Source organism: Cervus elaphus, chromosome X (genome assembly GCF_910594005.1).
Source record: "Cervus elaphus chromosome X, mCerEla1.1, whole genome shotgun sequence".
Classification (NCBI taxonomy): Eukaryota; Metazoa; Chordata; class Mammalia; order Artiodactyla; family Cervidae; genus Cervus; species Cervus elaphus.
This window is the reverse complement of record NC_057848.1, coordinates 80,636,316-80,653,496: the sequence shown is the minus strand read 5'-3', so window position 1 is coordinate 80,653,496 and position 17,181 is coordinate 80,636,316. Positions and strand designations below refer to the sequence as shown.

At 39.5% G+C, this 17,181-nt stretch overlaps 1 protein-coding gene across 2 annotated transcripts in view; it reads right to left on the bottom strand.

Moving 5' to 3' along the window:
- The window catches only part of NRK (Nik related kinase), a 125,273-nt gene extending 115,688 nt beyond the window's left edge, over positions 1-9,585 (bottom strand). Inside the window, exons 1-2 of one of the 2 annotated variants that reach the window (XM_043895901.1) lie at positions 9,179-9,585; positions 1,949-2,014 (exon numbers count right to left, since the gene is read on the bottom strand). In XM_043895901.1, the coding sequence (XP_043751836.1) occupies positions 1,949-2,014; positions 9,179-9,235 (123 nt within the window). In that variant the 5' untranslated portion in view covers positions 9,236-9,585. The remainder of the gene's footprint in view (positions 1-1,948; positions 2,015-9,178) is intronic. The other variant, XM_043895902.1, reaches the window with a different exon arrangement.
- Positions 9,586-17,181: the final 7,596 nt, after the last annotated feature.

Genomic DNA, 17,181 nt, shown 5'->3' with positions numbered 1-17,181 from the left:
TGGACATATTTGTCCAAACTCATGAAATTGTTCACTTACAAGGATGAATTTTTCCAAGTGTAAACTATACCTCAATAAACCCTAGTTTAAAAGAAAGAATTATTATGCACAACTCACCTTTAACCCTCTTGACTTTTCTTCTTCTTATGGCATCACAATTCTGATGAATGCTGATGAAAAACCATCTTTTTGTGTTATCTAGCCTTACCTTTGCGTTTTGCCTTATAAAACTGAGGGTTTTATTCCTAATATCTGATGGTGAAGAGAGCTATATACCTTCAAATGAAAGAAAATACCCAAATACACACACACTTAAATACACACCCCTGAGGAATTAAAACATGTGTAGAGCCATGGATATGACAAACGTGCCATAAAGAAGAGAAACTTGTATGCATAAGGTATAGGAATCTATGCACAAGGTGGCAAAATTTGCTTAGATCACACAAATGTTAACTAATCATTCAGTCTGGATGCAACTGGGATAACATAAACAATACATTTGCATCTGTATCACATCACTGTCTAAAGCTTATTGTTTCTGTTAATAGGTTAGGTCAAAATAACTTAAGAAAACTTTTACCATGAATATTGACATTCTCTGTTCCTTATACTCACCAAGTTTCTTTCTACTTTTAGGACTCCTCCACAATTCTATTTCTACTACTCAGTGTCTGTGCTATAAGTACCTTTGTACAAATTTTAAAGATCTCCCCACCCTACCTGGGTAGATGAATTTTAAAAACAAACTCCTGGGCAGATGCAGCCCTAAGGGTACAAGGCCTGGCAAGCAAAGGGCACCTTTGTCTGAATTAGAAGGAAGCCCCTTTCACTGGACCCATTTCAGGATACTTCTACACAACCCATAAGGAGAGGACCTGTGATCAGCTGACAGTAAGGATCAGTCCAGGGATAGTGATTTGGTATTTGAGGGATATGCCTAAGGAAGAGGAATCCTGCATTTGTACATATCATTATACAGGATTGAGAAAATGTCTATTCACCATATTAGAGTCGGGGAAGGGAACCTGATAAATGATAGGGCCACTAAAGCACCGTTATCTCCAATACAGCCCTTTACACTGCTCCTGCTCTACCTGGAATGAATCAGCATCATCCTCTACAATCATACATTTGCTTGGTTACCTTATATTTGTTCTCCTGCTGTCAGTTTACCAGTGATTTCCCCAGGAAGGCTGACCCTTCAATCTAAAATAAGCCCCCTTCTTCTTTACTTTTATATCACTAGGAATTTTCTTACAGAGATATATTACAATTGCAATTATATAATTATTTATGTGTTTACTTTTATATATTTGCCTCCTCCAACCGCCCCCCCAGACACACACATACACACATTTAGTCACTTATACATTTCTAGTCTATAAACTCTAGAAGAGCAGGAACTATCTGCTTTGTTCACCAGTTTATCTCCAAAGTCTATCACAGTGTCTGTCATATACTTTGTGGTATATAAAAATCATTGAACAAATGCATAGATTTTCTTGTTAGATTATTTGGGAAACTATCACATACATGTGCACGTTCAAGTACATAGGATGATATAGAATGCTATGGAAACTTTTGCAACATTCAGCTTAAAAGCTGAGTGCGAGTAGCTAGAACAGTATGGATATACAATATAAGACAAGTGATATTTTTATTTGGGTACATATTATTTGAATTAGTTCCCTTTTCCTTTGGCAATTTTATTAACTTTCTGCTAATAATGTTTAGATCTTAGGTTTTGTTGGTTGGCTCACTATAGCTTTCTAATCCATTCCTTTCATAATAATTCTCACAGTTGTCACTGAGCTATCTTAATTTGATTGTTCTCTCAAAGTGAAATATGCTTTGGCATTATTTGATTTGCAGTGTAGGGTTTTGACTTGAAATCATTGTTGTTATTAGAAAATGCAGAATGAAAACATAATGTAACTCCACTTACCAAATAGATTCTGCCATAAGTACCAAGGCCAATGGTTTTATCCAGTGAGAATATTCCAGTTGGATCCTACAAAAATGTACAATAAAATTTCTGAATTTTCTTGGAAAAACAGCTAAGCATTAAACTATATAGAATGATATTTTCAGTCTGCCTTGTTCCCTTAGAATTTCCGTGGGAAGAACCTAAGTGTTATTTACCAAAAGAAAACAATTATCATAATCTCCCTGGACTGGGTGTACTATTTTTTAAAAAATGCAATTGTGTGAACATTAAATAGTTGTACAATTAATTATCATAAAACTGTGAAATTGGTACAATCATGTCTAGGTGAGGCATATTCATAATTTAATTTGAAACACTATTAGAAGTAGAAAGAAATTCATTTACTTGCAATGAAAAACTTTTTTCATATCCATCTTTTGAGTGCTAACCAGAAAGGCAGAAAGTTTACCATACAGTAATGATAATATTGAATAGATATATAACGATAAGTAGATATTGGCTATAAAGTCTAAGTTGTTTATTTATATAATAGCAATTTCCCTGGTGACTCAGTCAGTAAAGAATCTATCTGCAATGCAGAAGACCTGGGTTGGACCCCTGGGTCGGGAAGATCCCTTGGAAAAGAAAATGGCAACCCACTCCTATGGACATAGGAGCCTGGCAGGCTACAGTTCATGGGGTTGCAAAGAGATGGACATGAGTGGGCAACTAACACACACACACACACAACTCTTAAGAAGAACATTGCTTCTAAATATGAATAACGAAACAAGATCATGGCAATAAAAGAGTATCATTTAAAAAAAAGAAAGAGTTGCTTTTGTTTGTTTTTAGTTAATCTTTACATCAGCTGAATATGTTTTCATGGCACAAATTCACTGGTGATACAGTCTGTGTCTTAACCTTAAATGTGACATCATAGAAGACAAAATACAACATGTTTATCAACAGATTCCTGAGGTTTCCACATTCATCCTTAAACATTATTTTCTTACCTTAAAATATTGATATTAATTTCCGGTTCACCACAAAACATGGTTTCTTGAATTTTATCACTACTTAAACTTTTATCCTTGCAGCTTATTATGCTACTTTGGCAAAACATGTATGAGGTATGAGTAGATGCTGGTTTACACACAAAGCAATGGGAGCATTGGCAAATTCTTGGAAATTCACATGCCTTATAGAAAGCACATTTTATATTCACAAACTTCATGTAACCTTGTTTGAAAATATTTTTATCACTGTGACAAATATGAGCTAAACAGAAAAACTACTGAGCAAATGCAATGTATATGACTGAAATTATAGACTCCTTTAAACTGGTGTGATATGTGTGTAACCTAGCAAAACTGTCATAGGAAAATGACACAGCTCTGGGATTACTTTAATCAACAAATATTCACCTGGACAGAGTCAGGAGACTGAAAGTTTAGTCCCAGTTCTGCCTTTAATTAACTATATGATTTTGTGTAAGTTACTTACTCTCTCTGGGACTCAGTTTTCACATATATAAAATAAAGGCGCTGTGTTAGGTGACTTCCTAGCTCTAAAATTCTTTGGAAAAATCAGATTCTGACATTTGAAAATCCAGATGCTTCCAATGCACTGATATGACAATTGCTAGCAGGCTACTTTCTTAAAATTTTCATTAAAATCAGTGCCACAATATGCACAATATCATTGTAGGAAAACAGTTCTGGGAAATACTCCCAATGAAAATACAAAGTTTTTTAAATTATAATTTTGAGAATATAATAAAAGTAAAAAGAGAGGTATAGTGGGTTTTGATAATAACCATATCATTGTTGTTATAATTCATTGAAAAAATTATGGGAAAAAGTTAGCCAACAAAGAATTTCCTAAGGTTCGGCTTGAAGAGCTTATCAATTTAACATATTTGTTTAAAGGAGATCTTTGTGGAATTTATATGAGACATTATTAATTCTGGAGAAATAGCCTCCTAGTCATTGGTCAAAAGAATCAACTATGTTAGCTGGTTCTTATTGGTAAACCATTCTTTTTATAGTTGAGGCTGCATTTTAGCTTAAAAAAATGAAAAGATACCATATATCAGATAATTACTGCATTATCTGAACATGTTTATTTCCAAATCTTTGAACACAGTTTTTAATTCCTTTTCTAGCCCTCAATAATGTAAGTACCATACTCATACTTGAATTCAAGTATCTATTTACTCGAAAAAGACACCAAGGAAACAAACGGGAGAATAAAATGCCTGTGCAATTCTTGGAGGCTTTATTTTATCTATATTCATATTGTTTAGGAATTTCTTCCTGCTCACAAATGACTGAAACATCTTAAGTTCATTCTCCTCATGCTCATACTTAATTAAAGAAGGTTTTAAAAACTTTTTCTTCTGTTCTTAATGGCAGCTAAATCTAGTATTCATTTATTCTAAGAGTATTTTTTTCATTAGTTTTATACAAGATTTTTTATTTCTGTCTCCACATTAATCTTTCAAAACTAAATGACTGTCAAACTGGGCAAAAAGAGGAGGGGTCTATGCTAATGACTAGGATAACATTACACAATTTCTTATATCAAATTTTCCACTGAATTATAGTCAGAGAAAGTTTATTCCAGGCTCCCAAGGGAGGAAGTACTGAGAAGTCAACTTTATTTTATTTTATTTTTTTTGGTGACTGTGAAATTCAAAGATTCTCACTAGCAGGGTCTTTATGATTACTTGGTCCTCTCCTCTGCCCTGCTATTTACAGATAAGAAAACTAGAAGAGGAAAGATCTTTATGACTGTTATATTAATTTAGAGAATATTTGATGGTTCAGTACATACTTCGGTGTTCCATTTGGTTAAAAAAAGTTAACAAGAAACCTTAATTTGTGAAAGTTTTCCTCAAAAGATAGTACTGAAAGTCTAATTTTTAAAACATTTTGAATCGTAAAATGATGGGCAAATACTCTGTTATATTTTTCTATGTGTCTAAAAATCTCCTGCAATTTAAAAGTCCTAGTCTGTTTGCCCCCTGAATTCTAGAATTTTAGGGAGATATTTCTGTCTTCTGAATTCAAGAAGAGGTAAGAAAATGATCACATTGATGGATACTTTTATTAAGGGCTGGGGTTAAGGGTAACAGGAAGAAAAAGAACCACTAGAAGGCAGTGTTTGCTGGTCATGGGAGAGACGCAGAGACAGATCTACAGAACCAAATACAGCAGAAATTAAGAACAAAGGGGAAATGATAAATGGTCAACATAGGTAGCAATACATTTCAGATTCAGGGCAGTAAAAGAATATCACAGAAATTATCCTAGTAGTTAGCTAAAGAAAGAAAAGAAATTGCAAATACCTAGAAGGAACAGCAGAGGCTATTGTTCTTTTGTTTCAAATATTAGAAGTAGTGACTTTATGAAAATAGTTTATGGATAGAGAAGCTTAAAATGGCAGATATAACAAAATAAGTGTCAGTAAGTTTCAGAGATATTTGGACGAGTGGGCTTCACAATTCGTGTGGAAATTTAAAAAGGACCATCTCTTCCTCTACACCAGTGTTTCTCAAACTGTGGACGGCACACTCTCCCAACATGAGACTCATCTGGGGATTCTTGTTTCAAATACAGATTCCTTGTCCCAACCACGGAAATATGAAAACAACGTTTCTGTGGATGGGCCCCAAGCTCATTCTTGAGAACTGTTCTGGTGCACTAACACAAAACCTACTGCTCTTGATATTGGGGCAGGGGACTGAGAAAACTGGCTGAAGTACAACGCTGTGTTGAGGTGATGTTCTAGAATACCTAATAGAAGATAAGCTGAATATTTCAATCCTTGTGGACTAGAAGGTAAAACTGATTCCAAATAGGAGGCTAAGTAAGGGATTTGAGAAAGTGAAAGGTTCTCATGACTGAGTGTGGAAGGTAGGCTTGGTCTTCCACCCAGGGTGGTGGAAGACTGGGAGAGGTGGCAGTTTATATTTAAATATAAACCTAATGTAATTCAAATATAGATTTTTGGATCATGTACTATTTCAGATCACCTCTGCCACTACTGTCCTCCAGGCCTGTCTAATCCTGACCCCAATATAGATTAGGACTACACATGGTAGTGTCAAATACCAAGGCCACAGTCGTGAGGAATGTCATTACCATACTGGGCACAGAAGGCAAAGGGGCTATCATAGTGAAAGACATGCCAGATTTGGAGATGAAGAAATAGTTTCCAGTTCCAAGGATGGAGTGACATATGTATACTAGGGAAAAAGCTTTTATATATATATATATGTATATCCCCAGGTATTGCTGTTTGCAGGCAATGTGAAACACACAGATTACACACACACACACACACACACACATATATATATACACACACACACACACAACTCACACCTATGTATAATGTTTTATATATATAAAACATAAGACTTTCGCAATTCTTTTTTCAAAAAACGAAGCATAAACCACAAGTCTCTGTATTTTCTTTTCTGTTTTTCACCTGTAGGAAATAATTATTCAACAGTTAGTCAGCGAAAATGGAAAAATGATAGTAACCCATTAATTAACAAAGAAGACGTAGTTTACCCACCTCTCGTTCTCTGATTATTATGTTCACTCTCTCATTTTAGGGAATTATGCAAAAAATGTACAGTTCCCCTCCTCTCTCCCTGTTTCCACAGCTTTCATTGTTGCTTACTATTTTAGGTTTTAAAAAATACCTAATAGCAAAAGTGTCAAATAACCTTCTACCACTTTCTTTAAATCACAATTTGCACAGCGAGCCTGACTTCTCTCAAAGGTCCTTGTCTTGTGGTCATTTAGCTGGCCAGCCATGAAATGGACATAATATATCAATTTTAAACTACAGCTGTATTTAAATGGCTGTTGACAAATGCCAACTTTTTGATCTCATATACATCCTATCGAGGATAATTATCACAAGGGATCTCAGTGTACGCAGGTTTCTTTGCTTGCTTTATCATGTCTATTTTGCACCAAAACGCAAACTTCCAAACAGGTAACTTAGGTATCTCTTGACCTCTTTATTTACTCTTATTTCTTCACCAACTTTAGGACATAAATCAAATGCAAAGAAATCACTAATCTATACAGTGATTACAGCACTGTACTAATCTATACAGCAACAGTGAACTTTTGACATCTCTAAAAATTTGATGTAAAAAAAAAAAAGAAATTCTAACGGGGGTGCTCTTCTTCCACTTGATTTCTTAGGGTTTAGACCTGGATGGATATTCAGAGGGAGATTTAGGCATAATTTGCTCACATGGTGAAGATCTCCATGATATAAAATGGCTCCTACATAACAGAAATTTAGAAACTGTTAGAAGTTGAGGACTTAATGAGATTTTCATAAAGTCTGTAAAATGAGCCAAACATCGATGTCCTGAGGTTTTGTATCTTCTCCCTACTCCTGCATTAAAAACTACCCTCATCTTTCTCCACTCCATCAACACCCAGAAAACTAATATTTCACTGAACTGCAGCCTTTCCCTTTATCATCTTGGCTCTCACCAAGTTCTTATGTCCCAGGCCCTAACTGGGTCAGTTAGTCTGAGCCATTTCCCCCCATTCTTTGCGGCAATCAAACCCCTTCTTTTCCTCCTTGCTTTTGGGATTCCTTGCTCTGTCATTTCCAGGAGGTCTTTCCCATTCCTGCCTTTAGTCAATTTTCAAAAGAGTTTATTTCAGCTTGCCTATCTATGGGTGGTTTCCTTATTTACCCTAGTTCGCTTTTTTTCCCCGCTTTCCCCCACAATACACAGATAATGTTGGAGGACGGTAATGTTTCATTTGTTGGTTTTACACTTGGGGGAAAATCTAGTCAGAATATGAAAGTGCTGTTCAGAAAGGAAACCACCAATTGAGGCCTCCATATTCCAGAAATCTCATGTATACACCAAGTGGGAGAATACTTTTAAAAATTCTGTGAGTTTATTTTATGAAGCTGCATCAATAACCACAATGCTGATTACCTGTAATTCCACATATTTATATTGAGGTTCCCTTTAAAAAAGGCTAAGAACAATTTGCTAAAATGTTACCCATGTGCATCATCTCCTCCTCCACATTGTTTTTGTGTCAAATTGTATAGGTGAGGCTTGGTGAATGCCCAGTGTTTGAGGGGAATGGGAGTCTGCCATCATCAATAAGACAATATTTAAATGTAAATATGTATACGATTAAGGCACTGATACTTGGAATAGTCCTATAACCTCAAGGTTAATATTTAGCTTTTCCCAAAGCAAGCAGGCCACTGCCCTGAACTATACAGTTGCTTGGCCATCTTTCCAACATGGGTGCATGCTTATTCCCTTTCAGAGAGTCCAGAGACCCTTTACATTCAAGAGAGGGTGCGAGTGAAATGCCAGTCTAAAAAGGAACTTGAAAAACGGATTTGGGTGGGATCCAACATCTGCCAGAAACCAGATGCCAATGAAATAAACGGCGCTGCTAAAAAAAAATTAAGTCTACTAATAACGACAGTGATAATGGCTCACCAATCAATTACAACTCCGGAGGAAAGCTGGGCAATTTGGGAAAAGGAGAATCCACAAACGAAAACTATGAGAAAAAGTTAGCAAGTGATTAGAAACTGAGCGCAATACCATTTAAACACAAATTGGGGTGTGAAGAATTCACTTCTTCCCCAAGCCGTCGAGTTCTTTAGCTCCCGCAATACTAAAACGGAATTAGTGCCCTGGCAGAATAAGGTTTTGGAAAGTGCTATTCGAAAGCGAGATGGCAACGGTTTGATTTTCTGGCCCGCTGTCACCCAGAAGGAAAGGTCAAGCCGAGAGTGGGCATCCCTTCTGGCAAAAGCAGCAGCAAACGACGGGGCAGCGAGGTGACAGAGGAGTGCTCTCAGGAAGCCACGCGTCGTCGCTCTCCTTGGGCCCCTGCTAGGACAAGTACCCGAGCACCTCTAAACCAAAGAGGCCACAATGGGAAAAGGTCCCGCTGTTTGTGGTTCGCACCATCCCACTGCCACCTCTCTCCACCACCCCCCTCTAAGCCTGGTCCTTCGCCTTTCCGTGAGTTTGGAGCGACTCGGGTGCCCAAAGGGACGCCCTTCCCAAAGCCCGTTCTTGGGGGTTCCCACCCGCACTCGCGGTCTCCTGGAAGTTCTCGCCAAGCCAGGCTCCGGGACATCGGTCCCCTTCCTGGATGCTCAGAACTCTCAGAAGACAGCCCTTGGCGGGGAGGGGGTCGACGGGCGTCCTCTACTCACCGGCAAGTGGCCTAGATCCGTGACTTCCTTGTCCCTCCAACCGCCAGGTCCCGCCATGGCTTCGAAGGGGAACCAGAGCAGGCGACTCGGTCAGGCACCCTCGCGGGAGTCCGAGGTGGAAGCGTACAGAAGTCCAACGAGGAGAGGGGAAGGGAGAGGGCCGGGGAAAGGAACGGGGAATCAGGGTTGGCGGCGTGGGAGAGAGAGGAGGGGAAAGTGGAGGGAACAGAGCGAGGAGTGGAGGGAAGCTAGAGTTTGAGAGGCGGGAAAGTGAGTCTGGCTAAGGCGAGAGAAGAGTCCGAGCGTCCGTCCCGGAGACCAAGGAGCGAGAAGGGTGCTCCGCCGGCGAGAGCGCAGCGTCTGCCCGGGGCAGGGTGCGCCTCTTTCAGGGTGGGGAGGGGGGCGGTGCAAAGGGAGGGGGCCGGGGAGCAGCTCGAAGGGGATTGGTGCAGCGTCACGTCGCCAGGTGGGCAACCGAGCGCCGGGGAGGCGGGCGAGGGGGCCAGTGACCGAGGGAGGTGCTGAAGGACTAACGGTTTGCTAGCCGGCCCCGGCGCCCGTCCCCTGCCCTGCAGCCCCCTCCCACCCTCTCCTAAGTCCGCCGCTGCGCCCGCCGCCCCCGCCGGCGGGTGTTCCACAGGAAACTTTTTCGAGGCAGCTGCCAGCCCCGGAAAACTGGTCCCGCTCCGCGCCGCTCCCAGTCTGGGCCCCACCGCCCTACCACAGTCCAAACAGCCCGCGCCCTCAACTCTCCACGAAACACTTGTGACTTTTCTAGTTGTCTGCCTTCTCTTTCTGCTCTGATTCTATTGCTCCATTTTGTTGCAAAGACCCATCAAGCGAGATAAGGAAATAACTTACCACTGGGTTAAGGATCCGACCTAGGCGAGTCCCCGGTGCGGGCGGGGCCGGTAGAGAACATCAAGTGCGCCGCAGGGCTACCGCAGCTTGGCCTTCGAGGCCAGTAGCCGAAGGCAGTGCAACGTGGACTGGCCGCTGCGAAGTCCCCTCGAGGAGGATTACATCTCTTTTAGCCCTGGGCTACTTGGTACCAGGCCCGGGCTGCTCAGTTGGAACCGCACCTGTTCACAGGTGCTGGGAGTTAAACGAGTCTGAGTCTCTGAAGCTTTGGTTAACCCGGGTCTTAAGTTTGCAGTTCGCCGCGTTCGCAAAGCTCAGAGAAAGTTCCTGCGTCCTTCCCTGTCTTCAGCTCTTTGGCCGGGTTTCATTCATTCGCTCCTTCTCTGCAAAACATTTCCGGGCGCTCAGGCTGTTCGCCTCCGTTTCCCCAGAAAGCGCAGGAGGTCCAATACACGGTTTAAGAGAATCTGACAAAGGCGCTTTAACTTGGAGAAGGAAGACACCTCTTGAAGAGTTTATGGGAAAAGGGAGTCGGTGTCTAAAACTAACTGCATTCTAAGCTCTTGCACTGCAAAGAACACTTTAGAAAACGTCCCAAAGCTGCTTACTTCCCCTGGAGCTCATCGACCACGTTGAGAACCCTCGCTCCGAACGTATTGTAGGGGGTTTGTTTCCGGTTTGTTTCTTTTTTAAGCAAAAAAAAAAAAAAAAAAAAAAGAAAGAAAGAAAGAAAGAAAAAATTCTACCTCCTCTAGAAGGATTTAAGGAATGATTTTTCCCATAGACCTGGAGCTCACTATTTCTGACTCACGCCTTTCACTTTTGTTATTATTTTCTTTATATGTTGGTGGATTTTGTTTATTTCGTGTCTGTTTCAATTTCCAAGTTTGACCTCTTTACATTCCTTAACCTCCGAGCCTCAGTGAGTTCTGTAATCGCCAGTCTATCTGAGGAACCCGGTCTCGCTAAATAAAGAAAATTCTCTGTGAACGGGGAAAACCAACTACTGCCTTCCCCCCAAAAGAGATTCGGTTGTTCTGGATCGAATTTTCGTGTTAATTCAAATATGATGTAAACCAAGCAAATTATATTTTCCAAGAATTCAAATCTTGACAACTCCGCCGCACAAACTCTTGCTCTTTTTTAACAGTTTTAGTATTCCTGTATGATCGGTAAAACTCTTCTAGATCTCTCTGAATATTAATCTGAAAATAACCTTTCATAACTAGAGCTGGGCAAGTGAGCTAGTTAATAGAAAGTTACACTTTTTAATACATACCTAGTTTTTAGAAATCAAGACACAGAGTCCAGAAATACAACATTTAAAGGATATCTAAAGAGAATCTTTGCTAAAGGGAAAAAGTGTTGAGACATTTTAAATTTTTTTTAACAACGTGGTTTGCTGAGGGTAGGGTGTGGGGAAATGCCCTGTAGCCCCTGATGGCAGAGACTGTTTTAGCCTGTCTATGGGGACAAGTCCAGACCAGGCAAAAGAATCCAGGCTAGATCATTGGGCTGTCTAGTTGCAGGGCTCCGTGGGAGGCTAGCGGCTTCATGACTCCATAGGGATTAGCCACATCTCCTGGTGGGACCCCTGTGGTGGGGGGAGGGGAAGCTAGGTGTTTGACCAGAACTTGACAGAGAATCTACACATTTTTTAAAGTTATTATTATTTTCAAGGAAAAAGGAATCATGGTAGACCTTGGAAACTTTGCCTTGTAAGCTGGCATTATGGGGATTTTTGTGGCCAGCTTGGGGAAGGTCAGCCTGGCTAGCTGACCAGAAGGCAAATAGATGGCCCCTGAGCATGAGGCTGAGACAAACCCTGAAATAGGGCACTTGTTTTCCACCTTCAGGGTTTCTTTTCCCCTCACCCACAACCATCACTGCCCCTTCCCCCTTCCAAAGTGTTTTTTTTTTTTCTCTCTCTTTCTTTCCTGACCTCAAACAGCATAAAAATAACCTCCGTCAATCCAGAGTCTAGAAACTTGTCAGATTGTCCTCTACCCAGAAATAATTTCACTGCCAATACATTATTTCCTGTATATATTCCATCCTTTTCTCCTCCAATCCATTCTGTTATCTTAAAACCCTGTGCATTTTGTAACTTTTGGTTGTTGATTTTTAATAGCTAAAATTTATTGAGTATATGTTATATACTGGAATAAGTGTTTTAGAATAAGTATTCTGGAATGTTCTGGAATAAGTGTTCTGGAATAAGTGTCTTGTGTATGTTATCTCATTTAATTTTGTCAAAAATTCTTCCAGCTTTTAAGTCATCTCTGTCTCATAGGCAGGGAAGTTGAGGCACAGAGAGATGGAGTAACTTCCTAAAGCCTCACAGCTAGTAATTGGAGGAATCTGGCTTCCAATTCAGGCCGTCTGACTCCAGAACCCACTTGTCAATGACTGTTGAAGGGTCAGTGCATATTTTGAGACTGTGTGAAGAGGAGCCAAATTCAAAAAAGCTTCAGGGTAAGTGAGATCAGATGACATTAGTTAGGCCCCTGAGCTATCCAGTTCCCCTTTCCCCCTTTTCAGCCTTCAAGCCCTCCTAACAGAAATAACAAGGGCTTTATAAAAAGAAATGGAGCCCAGCTATAGCCCAAGTGACCTGCCTGAGCAGAGATTACCAAGTGGATCACCTCATAGGGAAAAACCATGGATTTCAAGCTTAAGAAACTTCCAGAGGGAAAAAAATCCAGCAATTTTCAATGCTTGCAAAATATTAAAATCCATTCTTATTCCTTCCAGAGAGATTTTTTGGCCAAGAACAAACCTTATTCAGTGGAGACTTGTAGGAGGCTGTGTTTGTGAGCAATCATACTTAGCTGACCTGAGATGCTAAATGGCAAGGTTACAGCCAGTTAGCTCGGTAGAGTACTGCAGACATGGTGCCAAGTGTATGGGTTTGATCCTCCAGAGGGCCTCTCTACTCTTTGTCCCTTGATAGCACCTCACTTCCGGGCAGCCAGCGATGCCTTTTTAGAAAAAAAAGAAAACTCCAATGTCATTGCTTTCACCTTTGTATACAAAGAATCACATATTCATTTTTTTCATGTAAATTGTTAACTACCATAAGCTGGAGAAATTATACTGACAAGCATATGTGTGCATGTGTGTGTTATGAAAAATACAGATCCAAAAGAGTCTAGGCTGCTTTTCCTTCTTTTTTTTTTCATTTATACATTTATAATTGGCAATATATATCTTAATAGGCACTTTAAAAATGAAATTTATTAAGCATTTACGCACACAAAACAGTCTGCCATTTATTATTTTTCTTCTACTTTGACACCTTGGGTATGGAAACATATATCTTATAAACTTCTGTTAGGACAAGTTTGCTGCTTACAAATAAGGTTACCTAGCAATCTTCTTGAAAAGATACTTTGTACATTTATGATTGTAAATACTCAAGGTCCAATATTTCCCAGGATACTGTGAGCCAGCTGGGGCAGACTACCTTTTAAGACTCTAAGGGATTCCTTTCTGAAGGAGGAACCTCCTTTGGGAACCATCGGGCTAAAGAACCTGCTTAAGGTTTTCTTTTCTTTGGAGACAATTTTGAAACTGTAGGATTTCTGCTATAGTCCTCAACAATCTTGCCACTGATTCTTTGGATTTTTCCTATGTCTCACTCCTCTGAGGACAAAGAAAAAAAAAAAAAAAAAACACACACAAACCTGATGTTTCTCAGGCTAAAGGTCATGAAATGTGCCTTCTGACCATAGTTTGCAAAGCTTCTGTTACTTGTCGTGGAATGCTCTTAAGCTCGGCATGATTTGAGCTATGCTTGTTTCTAAAATGGGGCCCTGGAAATCTGATCCTGGCTGAACATGGGTCTTGTCGCTATTGAAAACTGGAATGCTACTCTAAAAAAAGACAATTGTTTTATAAAGAGAACTAAAACAGGGAAATTAAAACCAAAAGTCAGATGAATTTCTGAAGTTAGCCATGGGGCTTCCTTTTCCCCCATTCTTTTTGCTCTTTGAAGGCCATACCATTCTAGTCTTGGAATTCCCAACCCAGCAGCTTCAGGCTAGCCAGCTTGCCTCACTCAGCAGAAACACAGAGGAACACATTTACTGTGATGGTAGTGAGGCTTATGCTTCAAGACACCTCACTTGCACTTCTAAGGACCTGGGAGTGGTGCTAGTAATTCTGTATTGGCAATTTTATATTCTGTTTTGAAGTAGGCGCCCAAATTATAAAAGCTTCAGATCCAACAGAACTTGGATTTGGCCCTGAATGCATAATGTATAGAGAGCACAGTAAAGCTGAAGTATATTCATGCGTGTGTATGTGTGTGTGTGTGTGTGTGTGTGTGTGTGTGAAAATCTCCATAATATTACTGAGACTTACAAGATGAGTTGTTGCAACTAGCAGTCAACAAGCAGAGTGTGTGTTTTGAAAAGAGAAAAATGAAAGAAAAGAGAAATAATACTGAAGTTTAAGAATTTAAACATCTACATAAAAAGGAATACATTATTTAAGTAGAATGGATATCCTTTTGATTGAAGATTAAAAGAAAAGAGAAAGCGGAAATGGTATCATTATGAGAATATGCTGCAAACTAATGACTGGAAATAAATGGGCACTATTTTCCTGAATCTAGATCATAGCACTGCCACTAGGGAAAGAAATAATAATGATAGTGAGCATATGTTTAATGTTTTATAGTATTGTATTAGAAAATATCAACACATTGGAATGTCAAACAACTCAAAGTTGAATGCAGAAAAAGATAACAGTCTCTACCTTCTCTATCGCATCACATTCTACCACCACAATCCCCTCCCTCTAGTTGTTAACAATTTGATGTACACCATTTTCTATAATGATAAGCTTTAAGAAAACACTTGCATACATGGTTCTCTCTCCTTATTCTTTTGTTCTTTTATTTTTTAATTTATATCTCGAGAAGTGGGATTCTTGTTCATGGTTCTGTCTTGTAGAGAGCAACACATACATGTACAAATACACACAGAATCAAGAATGTTCTGAGAGAATATTACTTCAACAAAAAAATATTGTGATACCCTACACAATAGTGTAGGATAAGAGAGAAAATTGATGGAAAGCACTGACCTGTTGCACTTAGGGACAAAGCTCTAGGCTCAGAAAAATGAAAAACTAAAAAAAAAAATTTAAAAACCCTGCATATGTGGTTGTGGTGATCTTTGGAATATAAAAGAAGTGTTGCAAATTTGAAAACAGGCAAAATTCCAATTTTAAAAACAGAACAAAAAAATAGGTTTTAGAGACAATTGTTGTTGTTGTTTAGTCGCTAAGTTGTGTCCAACTCTTTTTGACCTTATGGATTGTAGCCTGCCAGGCTCCTCTGTCCATGGGATTTCCCAGGCAAGAAAACTTGATGTTGGTTCTAGGGGAATACTCACAGAATATTATATAAATGGCTCCTAAGAGGTAGTCCCCAGGAGCAGGGATATGTTGATAAGCCTCCATGACAAACCAGCTCATTTTCTATTTTGAACATATTCTATTCTGTGACATCAACCTTCTAGGTACCCCTCAGTGAACCAGGCACCTCGTCATTCATGACATGACTTTATATGGTGTTCTCTCACAGTTGATGAGGGCTGGCCTGTGTGGCCAATAGAATATGGATGAGGTGATAATATATGCTTTATAAAGCTAGGTCATAATATACATTGAAGCTTCTATCTAGGTCTCTCAGATTTCTTGCTCTGGTGGAAGCCATTTGCCAGGGTTTAGACATTGAAGCAGCTCTGTGGTGAGACCTACATGGAGAAACACTGAGGACGACATTTGATACCATATTGCCACTTGTGTCTTTGGAAGTGAATTTTGTAGCCCCATTCAAGCCTTAAGATGATAGCACTAAATGGGTAACATCTGATTGCAAATTCATGACAGACCCTGAGCTAAGCCACTCCTAAATTCATGACCCATAGAAAACATGAGAGATAAGAAAAGGTTATATTTTTACACCACTAAATTTGGGGATGAATTATTGTAAAGCAGTAAATAACTGATCAAATGAGTTGCTCACCAAGTAGACAAGGTTACTCCTACAGTCAGTGTGTCTTTATGTCAGCAAAGAATCTTATAATATCCTCTTACACAAGATAGACAAATGTGGGCTGGAAAAAGCACAGAAAGGCATGATTAGATGAACAAAACAGTTGACTGATGAATCAATAGCAAACTAATGATAACTTGTGATACTGATATAAGGTTATGCTGAGCATAATGAAATATACATTCCAGAGTAGCACTATCCCATAGAACTTCTGTGGTGGTAAAATGTTCTATATTTGCACTGTTAAGTATGATAGCTTCTAGAAACGTGTGGCCAATTACTTGAAATGTGGCTGTTACAACTTAGGAATGGGATTCTTAATTTTACTTAGTTTTAATTAAGGTAACTTTAAATTTGTTTATACAGTGCATAATTTATACAGTGAATAAGCTAAAATCATACAGTTGCTAAAGGCCACTATACTGGACAGTGCAGCTGTCTATGATATAAGGTTTGTTAAAATTTAGTGGAAAAATAAATAGAATCTTAAGGACAGAAACTCTGAAAAGAATGTGATACAGATTTTCTGTCCTTGTCTTTGTGCTCAACTCATTTATCAATGCTGTAGGTGACAACATGAAAGACATGCATGTAACTTTTGTTGATGAACCCAAACTGTAAAGAATTATTAATCTATAGGTTGATAGCATTTTTCTTAGGCCTGCCACTCCAAGGTCGAGTAAGGAGGGAGTAAAGCCGTGACTGGGCTGAGACATAAGGTAGTCTTTGGGTTTAGTTCAAAGGAAAGGGTTCCAAGGCCAGAACAGGGTAGAGAAGACAAGCAATAAATTGGGCATAGGTTTGGGAGGCAATGAAGCAGACAAGCTGAGAAGATAAAACTAAAGATGAGACTGGAGCTGCCAGGAAGCTAAAATGATGAATGAGCAGGGGGTTAGGAAAGGGAGGCAGGGGGTAAACTGAAGTGGAGCGAAGAATACACTCAAATGAAGGCCAGTTCCTGCAGGCTTTTGGCTGCCTTGTTTCTCTTGATTTTCCTTATGGCATTCCCTCTGGGCATGGGATAGAGCATCATATCAATTCTTAAGAGAATCAGACTGTTCAAGAGTCTAGAATT